Source organism: Orbicella franksi, chromosome 13 (genome assembly GCF_964199315.1).
Source record: "Orbicella franksi chromosome 13, jaOrbFran1.1, whole genome shotgun sequence".
Classification (NCBI taxonomy): domain Eukaryota; kingdom Metazoa; phylum Cnidaria; class Anthozoa; order Scleractinia; family Merulinidae; genus Orbicella; species Orbicella franksi.
Window position 1 is genome coordinate 8,080,522 of NC_138157.1, and position 13,128 is coordinate 8,093,649.

The 13,128-nt window shown below is 38.9% G+C and overlaps 1 protein-coding gene and 1 pseudogene across 1 annotated transcript; both read left to right on the plus strand.

The window, feature by feature from the left end:
* Window positions 1-1,372: 1,372 nt before the first annotated feature.
* On the plus strand, window positions 1,373-2,448 carry LOC145466397 (trace amine-associated receptor 8b-like; annotated as a pseudogene).
* Window positions 2,449-4,281: 1,833 nt separating this feature from the next.
* LOC145466418 (melanocyte-stimulating hormone receptor-like) lies at window positions 4,282-5,244 on the plus strand. The gene has a single exon (XM_081450133.1). The coding sequence runs from the start codon at window positions 4,345-4,347 to the stop codon at window positions 5,242-5,244; it is 900 nt and encodes a 299-aa protein (XP_081306259.1). The 5' UTR covers window positions 4,282-4,344.
* Window positions 5,245-13,128: the final 7,884 nt, after the last annotated feature.

A 13,128-nucleotide genomic window follows, 5' to 3' on the forward strand; every position in this document is an offset into this window, starting at 1 on the left:
AATATCTTGTCTTAATCAGGGTAGAATTTTCCATTTTCTTGTTAGTTTTAGCTTCGATTAAGAAAATCTTTCAAACACTCAAGACAGCATTTAGCCACATTTCCAAACACCTTGAAGTTCATCAAACATACTCCGCTACGCGTCGTATCTTCAACACTCTTCACGGTGTTTGGAACTGTGAACACAGTGTTTCGTGTTTGATATATTATTGACTTCAAAGAGAGCTAACAAAAACACGGGTTAATGTCCTATGCAAATTGGTATCGGAGTGCTATAAATTTTGTAAAAATATTGTATTTATAATTAATACAAAACACATCTTCTGAAGTTCTCCCACAAAAAATTAAACAACAAAAAAACATACAAATACAGGTAATTGTATGACAGATGATTTGTTGTCGCCTAATTAACAGCCCAAATTTTATAGATATTCGATAAGGGAAGAGGAAAAACAGTCTGGAACCAGGGAAATATGAATAGGACCATCTGACTTTATATTTACGCTGCTCTTTCTCCTGTACAGGGAGTTTATGATGCAGCCGATATATTGTTTATCGTTTAGTCCTTTTGATTTGCCTCGCTACCAATTAAGCGTCATGACACCAAGTCGTTCTAAATAATTTAAGAGGTGAATGTTCACAAGCCTCAGGAATTAAAACAAGGTATTCCCAATATTCAAGCTACAGTGGTATGTCACACTTTGCGACTTTTACTAAAATTTATCGGGAAATATATGGGGTTTCAGTGGCTTAATCTTTAGCAAGCTTTTCCATGTAGATATTATTAATTTTGAAAGCATGGAAAACGTCATGCAAATTAAAATTAAAATTTTAATATTAACGGTGTCGCAAAAGGCACTCTTAATAATTCTATGATGGTTTTTTGTTTCGGCTTTTCAGGTCGCATCACGACAATACTAGTGATTGCCAAGTGCACGTGATATTAGCATGTGCAGAACCTATTGACAAAAAGCTATTACCGTAATCACGCAATAGAATATTAGATCCAGCCGAAAAAAGAAAAGGTTGGCTTTATGTTCAGATTGACTGTAATTTTAAAAGTGACTGTCAAATTTCTAGAGAACAAGTGAGATCGAAACTTTCTCCGTTTCAACTGTTCCGACTAGGTAGGCGACTCACTCAGCGTTAGAACTGTGATTGGCTTAAATGTAAGAATGTAAGACTCTAAGAATTCATTTGTTTCAAGTTTATCGTCTCCTACTCAACATTTAAATTTTTATAAACATCCAGAAAACAAACCTGGCGCCGTTAATTGGCACTCCCACTGTTACAAGTAAATACAGCAGCTATTTGTACATAATTATTAGACTTGTATGCAATATGTGTCAAATGGGTATAAGTCTTCATTCAAGATGAACAAAACCTAGCTTAGTCATCCTGCCTGCTTGTTTTTGGATGTCAACTTGGAACGAACGAAAGGCACTTTTATCGCAAGGGTTCTAACTGTTTTTCTCGATGCGGTGTTTTCTTTGATAACAGCTTCTGGGAATTTTATTATTTTACAAGTCATTTGGAAGGCACAAGAACTTCATTCACCATCTTTCATCCTTTTGTTTTGCCTCGCCGTTTCAGATTTCCTAGTTGGACTCATTTGCCAGCCATTTTTCGTGGCTTATCAGATTGCCGAACTTTTAGAAAGTTTCAGTGCATACTGTACTTTGCGAATGACTCAGAACATATCAAGCTGGACAACGTCTGGCGTGTCATTGTTAATTTTAAGCGCAGTCTCTATTGATCGACTTCTCGCTTTAACCCTGCATCTACGATACAACACGGTTATTACTGTTCCTCGCGTGATTCAGACTGCTGTTTGCCTTTGGATCTTCGCCAAAGCTGTTGCTACATTGAAGTTTTGGATGAACAAGTGGATTATCGTTCCAGCGTTGATATTGGTTCGGGCATTTCTTATTACAACTTTGAGCACCTTGAAAATATTTCAGATCGTTCGCAGACATCAGCGTCTGATAAGCCAGCAACAGCATAGTGTTCAAAGCAACACGATAAACATGCTCAAATGTAGAAAATCAGCAGTGACTGTACTTTATGTTTACGGTTTGTTTGTGATATTCTATCTCCCATTTTGTACAACGATGTTTGTCGAAACATTTACTGGATACACAGTAACAGTGAAAATCGTTTATGACTACGCGACAACTGTCGTTTATATCAACTCCTTCTTAAATCCAGTTGTGTACTGCTGGAGAATTGGGGACTGAGGTACGACGAGCTATAACGAATAGACTGAGAAATTGAAAATGATTTTGGGACAGCAGTTTTAGCTATGTATTGGTAATCGAATGCATGCGAGTGCAGTACGAGTGATATTAATATGAGAATTTCCCAGATACTATTCATTATAATTATTGTTATGGCTTTGATATTACGAAAGTGCACGTATTAATTTGTAGTGCAGTGCAAATTAAAAATGAACGGCAAATTGGCCGCCTCTCAGCCAATCACAATCAAGTAATTTTCTTAGTCGTATATTAATAGATATATAAAATAATTTTTTTTTTAGCTCGAGCAAGGAATATGATAAAAACCTGTACTGTGAAACCTTTTGGGTCCTGTTGTAAATGAACTATTCTGATAGAAAGGTTGCTGCGTTACTCTTTGCTTTCAACAAATTAAAGCATCTCTCTGCCCGTGCTTTTAGCTCGATTATTTTATCAAGAAACGGTGAGAGCAATCGCTACGTATGTTGATCACCGACAGTTATGTAACAATAGATAGTTGTGGTCGAGGGAGAAACAAACTAGGGCTGAATATTGGTATATAACCCAGATTTCTGATAAAAATCTAGATCTCGTTGAACTGCAATAAAGTAAGTAAGTAAGTAAGTAAGTAAGTAAGTAAGTAAGTAAAGACTTTATTTAAAGAGGGTAGCAGAAAAACAAATCATGTAGTCATCTTCAAGATATCAGCGAGAATGAGAGAATGCCACGTTTCCACACTAGTGTCTATTAGTTCTATAGTAGAACCTGCTCTCTCAAACTTTTAAGTCATTATTCATAAAGCATCTGAATGCAAATGATGATTTATGTAAATTCCTTCCCTGGTCACTTGAGCTAACGTTTTGCGGCTGTGTGTTGTTTTGTGTAGCATTCATTGGAAGGACCAAGTTAATCTGGATCCCGAGGCATTTTTTCCAAAAAAAAGGACGAAATTTACATCTAACCATCTTAAACATATTTCTGTCTGGTTTACTAGTTTTTCCGTTTTACGGCAACTTTTGTTGCCATTTTTTAATTGTTGAAAATCTATGTTTTGTGTATATATTTTTCAGGTTATATAATTTCATTTTATTTAATATCCAGTGCAAGTTGTAATCACTGTAGGGATCTTAAATAAGTTCTACGATTTTGCATCCCTTGAAAACAATGAGGAGTTCAGTCTGTGTTTCCAGTCATACTAAATGATTTTTGTAACTCTCTTACAGAGCCGTTTCATAAATGGCTGTCAATTTTAAATTATTTTGTATGTATTTAAATTTGCCTCACTAAACCCGTTTGGGAGTAAACATTCTTTTGAATTATCAACTCAAAAACGAGGTTAGTCAGGCTAATTTTAGTACTTACAAAAGGATTTATAATTGGCAGCCATTTTTGAAAAGGGTCAACAGAGTGACTAGTCACCGATCACTATATGGATAAATATGCTGATTGTATTGCCACATCTTTTGTATTACCCAGCTTTCTTTGCTTTTTGGAGACGAAGACCACAACACGACATTTTTGACAGGGGTATTATTTTGTTTGAACGTGTTATTTGGTTTCGTGAGTGGCTTTTAATTAAAAGGGAAACACCTTTTTTCGCTCCTTGAACTTCGCAGTAAATTATTTTGCTAGGATCTGAAATTACGTTGGGATATGTGAATACTGTATAAAATCAAGCTTTCATAATTTTGCATTTTAGCCGAACAAGAACTTCATTTCGAAATAATTAACTCTATGCTCAAATATAAAGGTCTAATAAGAGCCGGTTTTGGTGTAGTATGTGCAACATATTACTAACCAGGCGCAGTTGACTCTAGTACTGCAAATGACTCATTTCAAAGTTGAAAAAATAATGGGATGTGATTGGTCTTTTCACTTCGGGTGATGTTTTTAATACTTCCATAGACTTCTTTGAGAGCACTTGAGTTTTCATATGCAAACAACTTTGAAGCACCAAAGACTGCTCCCACCGTCTTGGTAATCAATCACCAAACTCAATTATTTTTAGTGTTGAACGTCGCAGGTGTATATTACATATACCGTAAGGCATATTTCAACTGCTATACAACTTTAAAAATCATAGCGCACAATATTTCTTATCTTCCAACATGAACAGCACCAATGTAAGTCATCTAAACTGCTTCTTTTTGAACGTAAACTTGGACCAGACAAAAGACACCTTCATCGCAATCATTCTGACATGTACTCTCAATGTAGTGTTTTCTCTATTCACCTCTACTGGGAACATGGTTATTTTACATGTCATCTGGAAGAAACATGAACTTCATTCACCGTCTGTCACCCTTCTGTTTTGCCTTTCTGCTTCGGATCTTCTCGTGGGACTGATTTGTCAGCCATGTTTCGTGATTTACAATATTGCCGAACTTTCAGATAACTTTAATGTGTACTGCACATTCCGAATCGTTCAGACGATATCTGGCTACATAACGTCTGGTATGTCTTTGGCAACTCTAAGCAGGATCTCCGTCGACCGACTTCTCGCCCTAACCCTGCATCTACGATACAACACGGTTGTTACTGTCGACAGAATAGTGCGAACTGTTTCTGTTCTTTGGATCGCATCTATAACGGTGGTTGCGTTGCGATTCTGGATAAGCAAGTGGATTATTTTTCCTACTGTTTTATTTCTTTCAACCTGTGTTGTAACAACCCTGAGCACTTTGAAGATATTTCAAATCGTTCGCACACATCAGCGCCTGATAAGCCAACAACAGCAGAGTATTCAGATTAACACAGTAACGGCGTTGAAGTGTAGGAAATCTGCTGTGACTGTACTTTTTGTTTATGGTTTGTTCATGTTTTTCTATCTTCCTTTCTTTGTGACAATGCTTGTGGACTCCTTAACTGGATACTCACTAGATGTGAAAATCGCCTATGAATACGCGGGAACTGCCGTTTTTATCAACTCCTTCTTAAATCCACTTGTGTACTGCTGGAGAATTAGTGAGATACGGCGAGCTGTTAAGAATTTGTTAAGAAAAAACTGAAAAGACACTCGACAATTACAATATTATTCTTAAATTCCGATCTTTCTCAATCTTGCCCTTTGTTACACGCAAGGTTCCTAGGAAGCTTGATGTCTGGGCTCCAGTATCGCTTTCTAGACTTTCTAGCTGTGACTGAACAAAATACACCAGCTGCCATGAAAACAAAATTTCCTGTAGAATATTCATCATGCTGGGACATGCTGATCTGTCTGGGTACTTTATTCATTCGGCCTTTCAATTATTCTGGGAATCATCCCATGCCATCGATAGATAGCTATATTTATAGTCTTTCAATTGAAGTGTCTTCAGCCTGCTTTGTCACACGATCGCGAAGAGATTTTACAATACCCAACTCACGCGAGAACTGTCAGTTGTCTTTGGTACTCATAGTTGTTTTAGGGACCTTACAATTGTGAGTATCTGTATTAATATTTTTTTTTATTTGATGATTGACGATTTCAATGCAGTTTTGTTAAAATAAGATGTAGTTAAAGGAAAGTGCAAAATGCAAAATGAAGTAAACTAATTATATGGCTTTTAATTAGATCCCGTGTTTCAGGATAAAAAGAAAACTAGTGTACGAGGGGAAAGAGTAAACCCATAGTAAATAAATGGTTTATGTTACTCTTGTTAATACTGAGCAAAATAAAACCGGTAAAGTGGCTTTTTACGTAGTTTTCTGGTCGGCTAATTACGTATATAAATATATGAATGTCATTCCAATATTGGCATCCAATAATAGTAAGACAAGTTTCCTTATATTTATTCTGAGTACTGCAAATATATGGTGGCTGCATTGGCTCCCACGGAACGTTACTACAGCAGATCACAAGTGTCCTTTTGACAACCTCGTCACCAGGACTTCTTTCCTTACCACCCGGTCTGGTTCGAGCCACGCTCTGCATTTTTCTCCCGTTCCATTTGTATTCTTTGCAAAAACCATATGGTCCCTTGTAATTTCAAGGTTATGGAACAGATTAGGAAGGATGTTCAAACGGGAAAACAGAATGGGGCGATTTAGGCAGTACGAATTATTTTGTGTACACCCCGCTTGAAAAACATAATCTCGGCGATGTTTTAAGAAAAAACGAAAATAAAAATAGAAATAAAAAAAAGAAAAGAACAACAGGCGAAGGGATATGGATGTAGGGGAACACTTCTGTTGGCATCACTATTATCATATTGCTCTGAAATGTCATTTTCGCAGAGATACCTAACTATTGGCAGATAATGTCGTCATATTTAATTTGCATAGCAATATTTATGAAAAACTTTGCGGTAAGTATCGTGCACATGGTCTATTGCCACGCGCACCGTATTTTTTAACAGAAAATGCGTCACTCGATCAGTTAAAATCCGGAGGCACTAGGTCAAAACTGTTAGTTACGTGCGCTGAATTGGTTTAAATTTAGTGCAAATTAAAACTAGTTCGGGCTGACGAAATAAAATTTCACGTTGCCTGGTGGTTAGAATAGCCCTTTACGGTCAAACTTTGCTTAGCGTATTTACTCGATTAAACGCCGCCCTCGAATAAACGCCGCATTTTGGAGCAGAGGTATTAACAAACGCCGCGCTTGAATAAACGCGTGATGGGGCGTTTATTCGAATATTAAAATCAAAAAGCAAACGCAGTAATAATCAAGTTTGGTCAGGAAGCTTAAGAAATTTATTTTCCTTAATTGTAACAATGTCTTCGAATATCAGTACATTAGAAGCTCAAAGGAATATAATCAAAACACGAGAGCAACATATGGTATTTCAACTTAAACAAGCTTTGTAGATTTGCTTTTATCGATAACTATGTTTATTTCAGCTCGGAGTATACTTCATTGCTCTTTCAATGCTCTTTCAATGCTCCTACCATACTATTGTTTGCAAGAAATAATTTGGATTTTAAATAAACGCCGCCCTCGAATAAACTCCGCACTCGATTAACGAAAAATTTACTAAACGCCGCGGCGTTTAATCGAGTTAATACGGCAGTTAAATTGCAATATAATATAGCATGTATGTAAAGCATTTTCGGGCTATTTTGTAGCTGAAGCCTAAAATTGCTTCGCATCCACGTTGCAGGATTACATGCTTGATTACATTGTAAATGAGAAAAACTAACCGTGAAAATGACTATTGAACCCTGTCACCGCCGCAGTCCAACTGAGCTCGACCCTGCAGTTTAATTTTTCATTTATGCACACATCGATAATATAGGAATACATGCATTATGTATAAGATGAGACGATTACCTATGACTGTCACATGTGAGGTAACTGAGAAAGGCCTTGTCATATACGCCCACGATCATTTTTATGAGAGTCATGACGTTGTTGTACGTTTTATGCACAGGTTGGTGGGGACGAAAATCTTTGTAAAAGGTCAGATCAAATGTGTTTTGATAGCTACCTTTCAGAGAAAAAAAGAAAAGAAAAAAAAAGTGTATCAGACCATCCTATAATAATGTTGTTAAAATGGAGTCCCGATGTTTGAGATACGTTTATGATTAAGAAAACTCTATAACATGTAACTCCCTGTCAACATAAAATAAACAATACTAAAACATCTGTCATGGCACAGCAAACAAAAAAATATTAACAAAGAGAGTGGAAAATGTACTTTCTGTACCACATTATGAATAAAATAAAAAATCCGAATATTCCAGTCGTTTAGATTATGCATGATGAAGCCAAAATTTCCCTTCGTGCAACAAGGAAGAAGTACAACGAAAACTTGTGCCATCATGTTACAGCTCAAACTATTTTGCACCTTTGCAGTCAAGGAGAGCTAACTTTTATTACAGAAAAACAGCCTTTTCAGATATTGTTTGACTGCGGATCGCACTAGCTTAATTCTCCAGCAGTATATAATAGGGTTTATTGAGGAGTTTATTAACACAACTATTGTGGCGTACTCGCAAGCCGTTCCTACTGACCGCGTGGTACCTTTTATTGTTTCAAGAACCATAACCACTATGAAAGGAAGATAAAAAGCCAACAACAAGCCATAAACGTAGAGTACTGTTATGACTGATTTTTTGCATTTGAGCACCTCAACTGTGTTGTGTTGTAAGTTAGCCATTGTTTGGTTTCGCGTATTTATTTGACGTTGGTGCTTAAGAGCAATCTGGAATATTTTACTTGTGCAAAACGCAATTGTTAGAAGAGTTGCCATTGCTGCTATACTTGGAAGAATAACCCATTTGTCAAACCAAAACTTTATGATGGTCCCAGCAGAACAAACGATCCAAACTCCTACTATAACCATTACCACCCGTGGCACTGTGATCAGATTGCTGTACCGCAGATGCAGGGTTAAAGCGAGAAGTCGATCGATGCAGACTCCGCTCAGGGTTAAGAAAGAAACTCCAGAAGTTATCCATCCGCAAAAGAACTGAACCATCCTCAGTTTACAATAAGCGCTGAAATTCTCTAAAAGCTCTGCTAACTTGTAAGCAACGAAGCATGGCTGAACAACCAATCCAACAAGCAGATCTGAAGATGCCAAACAAAATAGCAGCGTAAAAGATGGTGAATGAAGTTCTCGAGTTTTGCAAATTACAAGCATAACGATGCAATTTCCCAGTATTGCAGTGAGCGTGAACAGTGCAGTTACAACACACGACAAAATGCTTCCTGTAACATCACGTCCTGTTTGCTCCCAATAAACCTCCAAGAAAAAACATTTTAAGTCTGTCACGTTCATGGTAAATCTTAGGTTGTGGGAAGCTGATTCCCGATCTCCAGTTACTGCGAGAATGGTCGAGACTGATATGAACAAAATGGAAATCGTTCTTGAATCCAAGTTTCGTCTGTATGTTCATCTGTTATAAAGAGTATATTATGTCAGAGAAAGAGAAATCGAGCCAATTTAAGCTGTCAAATTTCAAGGCATGTCCTCTATTGTCCTTAACTAAAGAAATACTGTACGAGTTATTCAAGAGAAAACACGCGATATTTCTAGTTCAAGCTCTGTTATTGTTATGTCTTATGTAGGAGCAAATTCAGAGCGGAGGATTGTAAAAACAATGTGTGAAAACATTGTCAGATTGTTTATGCCTTGTGAAAAGACAACTTTGACGGGAGCATATGGTTTGTCAAGCTGTTTAAGCTGAGTAAAGACATTTTATTTATGCACATATGTAATATGTAATAGTATGTATGTAAGTTGAACATTTTAGAGTTAGGGTCTTCCGTATATATACTCGGCCATCGTGGTATTTAGACGTGTTTCACGCTCACCAGCCGGTAGGGATGACCATCGATAGCGGTACCATTGGTAACATGATCCACCACACAGGCACCCAGCGACGTAACTGCTGTGTCACACCTATTTTTCAATCGGTTTACCATAGTAGGTGCTCGTCCCTACCTCAAGTCCTCGATGAGACATGCTTTTCATTCACCCGCAGCAGCCACGAGTTCATACCTCGTCCTCCTCCGAATCGAATATACACCTTGACCCCGCAACAATCTACTTTTCACAGATAACAGAGCTAATTTCAACTTTCTCCTGAATTGCCGATGACCTGCATCTGTGGAGGGAACACCGCACTAGATCTTCTCTAGGTTCATGTACAAGCCCTCCACAAATATGATCTCTGCCTCTCTGTTTTAAAGACTGTTATCAACCCCCCACAATATCCTAGGCTGGTTTTGGAACTCTTGTGCTTAACAGGCGAGCGCACACGCACATCGTGTTGTCGGCATGATTGTTCCGAGCGCGACACCGTGGGTCAGATGAAGCTCTTCTGCGAATCCAAATAGTCGATCTATACTACATTCTGCAATGCCTCATAAGAACTTGGCTACTGCTCGCACCATTACACTGCCCAAACCAGACGACCAGGTATGGATTTTCACTACTACGCTGCGTTTAGTAGGGGTCAGTTTAGTGCAAAATTGCGATAGTCACAGGCAAAGTGACCACCTTGCGAAATAGACGCCCAGGCTATCGCTTCAGACGCCAAACACTTAAGCACATATCTGATCAAGTCTCACCAAAAGGTCTGCATCCTGACAGACAGTAAGCCCTGCATGCACGCATACGAAAGGCTCACAAGTCTATGTTCGATTCCTCTCCACCGTCGGTCGATATGAAACATCAGTCGGGTATTTTTCCGGGTCAGTAATCCTGCCTTCCAATCTCGCTAGCCGCAAAGTAGCACCATGCTGCCATGCTGCCATGCTGTCAGATCTGATCTTTGTCGCATACCCCAAGCTGCAACACTAAACGTAAACCTTACACCCAACTTCAAATGTAGGGGTATAGCCGTCCTCTTGCCCCCCATCCGATACTGTCGGGGTATTCTTCGCTACAGACATCATTAATCGCTCCAGACAGTACAGCTCGCGCTTGTACTACGGGAGTCCGGCACTTCGCTGACACCCACAAGTCTGCCGGAGGACGAGCGCCATCACATTCTTGGTGAAGCTCTCATCTTCCTTCGCTTCAAAATGCGTTCTCTTGACGGACCCTTGCCTTGAGATACAATATTCACCAACCACCAAATTTCCCTACAGGACAAAGAAATCATCTTAGGTCAGCATGAGCAACGCCTGGCCAATCACCCGCACATTGAGAAGTCCAAGGCACCAGTTGCAAAGTTAGAGTCGTCCAGCAGGTAAAAATCTCTGTTAATGATCTCACATACACTGTGACCAGACCAACACCTAAGCCCGTGACCGCGTCCTAGTTGTGGCATTATCAAGGGTTTTTTTTTGCAAGATTAGAACGTTTGGAAGAGATGATTAACCATCGCAGTTATACACACCACTTGAGTAGCCTGTTTTTTTGTTTTGTTTTGTTTTGTTTTTTTCTTTCAGGCTTTATTTCAAAACTGCTTAAGTTAATTTTCTGCATAACTGCAATGAACAATCATGTGTTCATATCGTTCTCCGAAGAAAGTTTAATTTGTTGGCTTCCAATTCCGTAGTACATCCTACAAAGTGGAGACAACTGTCACCAACGCGCTTCAAATACAAATGCAGATTGATCAGGTGCTGAAACTCACCTCAGCAATCGTTACATACCCTGACTTCTCGCGCCATAACAAGCGTAAAATCTACACGAGGAATTTAACCCAGGAAGTTCCGTGCAATGATGAACTTACCTCTAGCAACAAGGACCCGTCCACCTCTCCAGCCATCCCTGATCCATAAGGAGATTCCTGTGTCGCTGATATTAGTCACCCTGATACATCTCGTCCTTCTCGCACATCTTTACGGATACGTCACCGCCCAGTTTGCTTTGATGACTCTGCTATAGTCGCTTCTGTTAGTGGTTAAAACGTCCTTTGATATTTTGTCCCAATCACTTTAGAACTTTAAGGAACAAGAGAAAGGAAGGAACACCAGAGCTGGCCAGCTGTACTTCTGCTGCATGAGTACGTAATTCGTTCCTTTTAGCTTCCCTCGTGTTTTGTACTCGCGTTTCTGAAGTCTCGCTTATTAGAGGTCATTAAGTTGTGTTACGGACCGTGTTGTCGATCTATCGATCTTCTATTTACTGGCACTTTTAAAATTAGAGGGCCGACTTGAAATTGAAATTGTTAGTGCTCTTTATTGGTTTACTTAGTGCAAATCCTGACTCTATTTTGGTCTAAAGAAGCAAAATCTCACGTGGTCTTATTGTTAGAATTATGTACTCTCAACGCCGCGGTCCGGGCTCAATCCTTGCAGATTCATATGCATAATTCAAGAGTACATGATGTTAGATGGGACGATTACGTACGACTGTCACATGTGAGGTAACTGAGAAAGGTCTTGTGTTCCATTTACAGGCCTACCATCATCTTTATATGACAATCATTATCTTTGTTGTACTTTTTTGCGCAGGTGGCGTGGGACAAAAATCTTTGTCACAGGTTTTGAAACAGGTTAGATTCATGTGGTTTTAATAGCTTTTCAAAGGAAACGAATTATGAATCCAACAAGAACATGTACAAGACCATCCTATAATGCGGATCGCACTAGTTTAATTCTCCAGCAGTATATAATAGGGTTTGATTGAGGAGTTTATTAACACAGCCATTGTAGCGTGTTCATAAGCCATTCTTACTGAGCGCGCGGGACCATTGATGGCTTCAATAACCATAGCTACTAAGAACGGGAGATAAAAAACCAGCAGCAAACCGTAAGCGTAGAGAACTGTTACGGCTGATTTTTTGCATTTAAGTACGGTAACAGTGTTGTTTTGTAAGTTAATCATTGTTTGGTTTGCGCGTTTATTTGGCGTTGATGCTTAAGAGTTATTTGGAATATTTTACTTGTGCAAAACGCAATCAATAGAAGGTTCGGCCCTGCTAAGATACCTGGAAAAATTACCCATTTGTCAAACCAAAACTTTATGATGGCGAGCAGAACAAACGATCCAAACTCCTACTATAACCATTATCACCCGTGGCACTGTGATCAGACTGCTGTACCGCAGATGCAGGGTTAAAGCGAGAAGTCGACCGATGCAGACTCCGATCAGGGTTAAGAAAGAAACTCCAGAAGTTATCCATCCGCAAAAGAACTGAATCATCCTCAGTTTGCAATACCGGCTGAAATGATCTAGAAGCTTCGCTACTTTGTAAGCAACGAAGCATGGCTGAACAACCATTCCGTCAAGAAGATCTGAGACCGCCAAACAAAATAGCAGCGTAAAAGATGGCGAATGAAGTTGTCGTGTTTTGCAAATTACAAGCATGACGATGCCATTTTCCAGTATTGCGCTCAGCGAGAACAGTGTAGTAATAACACACGACAAGATGCTTGCTGTGACATCATGTCTCTGTTCCCAATAAACTTTAAGGAAAAAGCATTCGAAGCTTGTTGAGTTCATCTGAAAGCCAAAGTTGCGGATAACGACCGATACTGATTTGCGATGTCCAGAGAAAAAGCGAAACTA

Bases quoted from the DNA above. Each gene is read 5' to 3' on its own strand.
- LOC145466418 (XM_081450133.1), top strand. From the start codon at position 4,345: ATGAACAGCACCAATGTAAGTCATCTAAACTGCTTCTTTTTGAACGTA.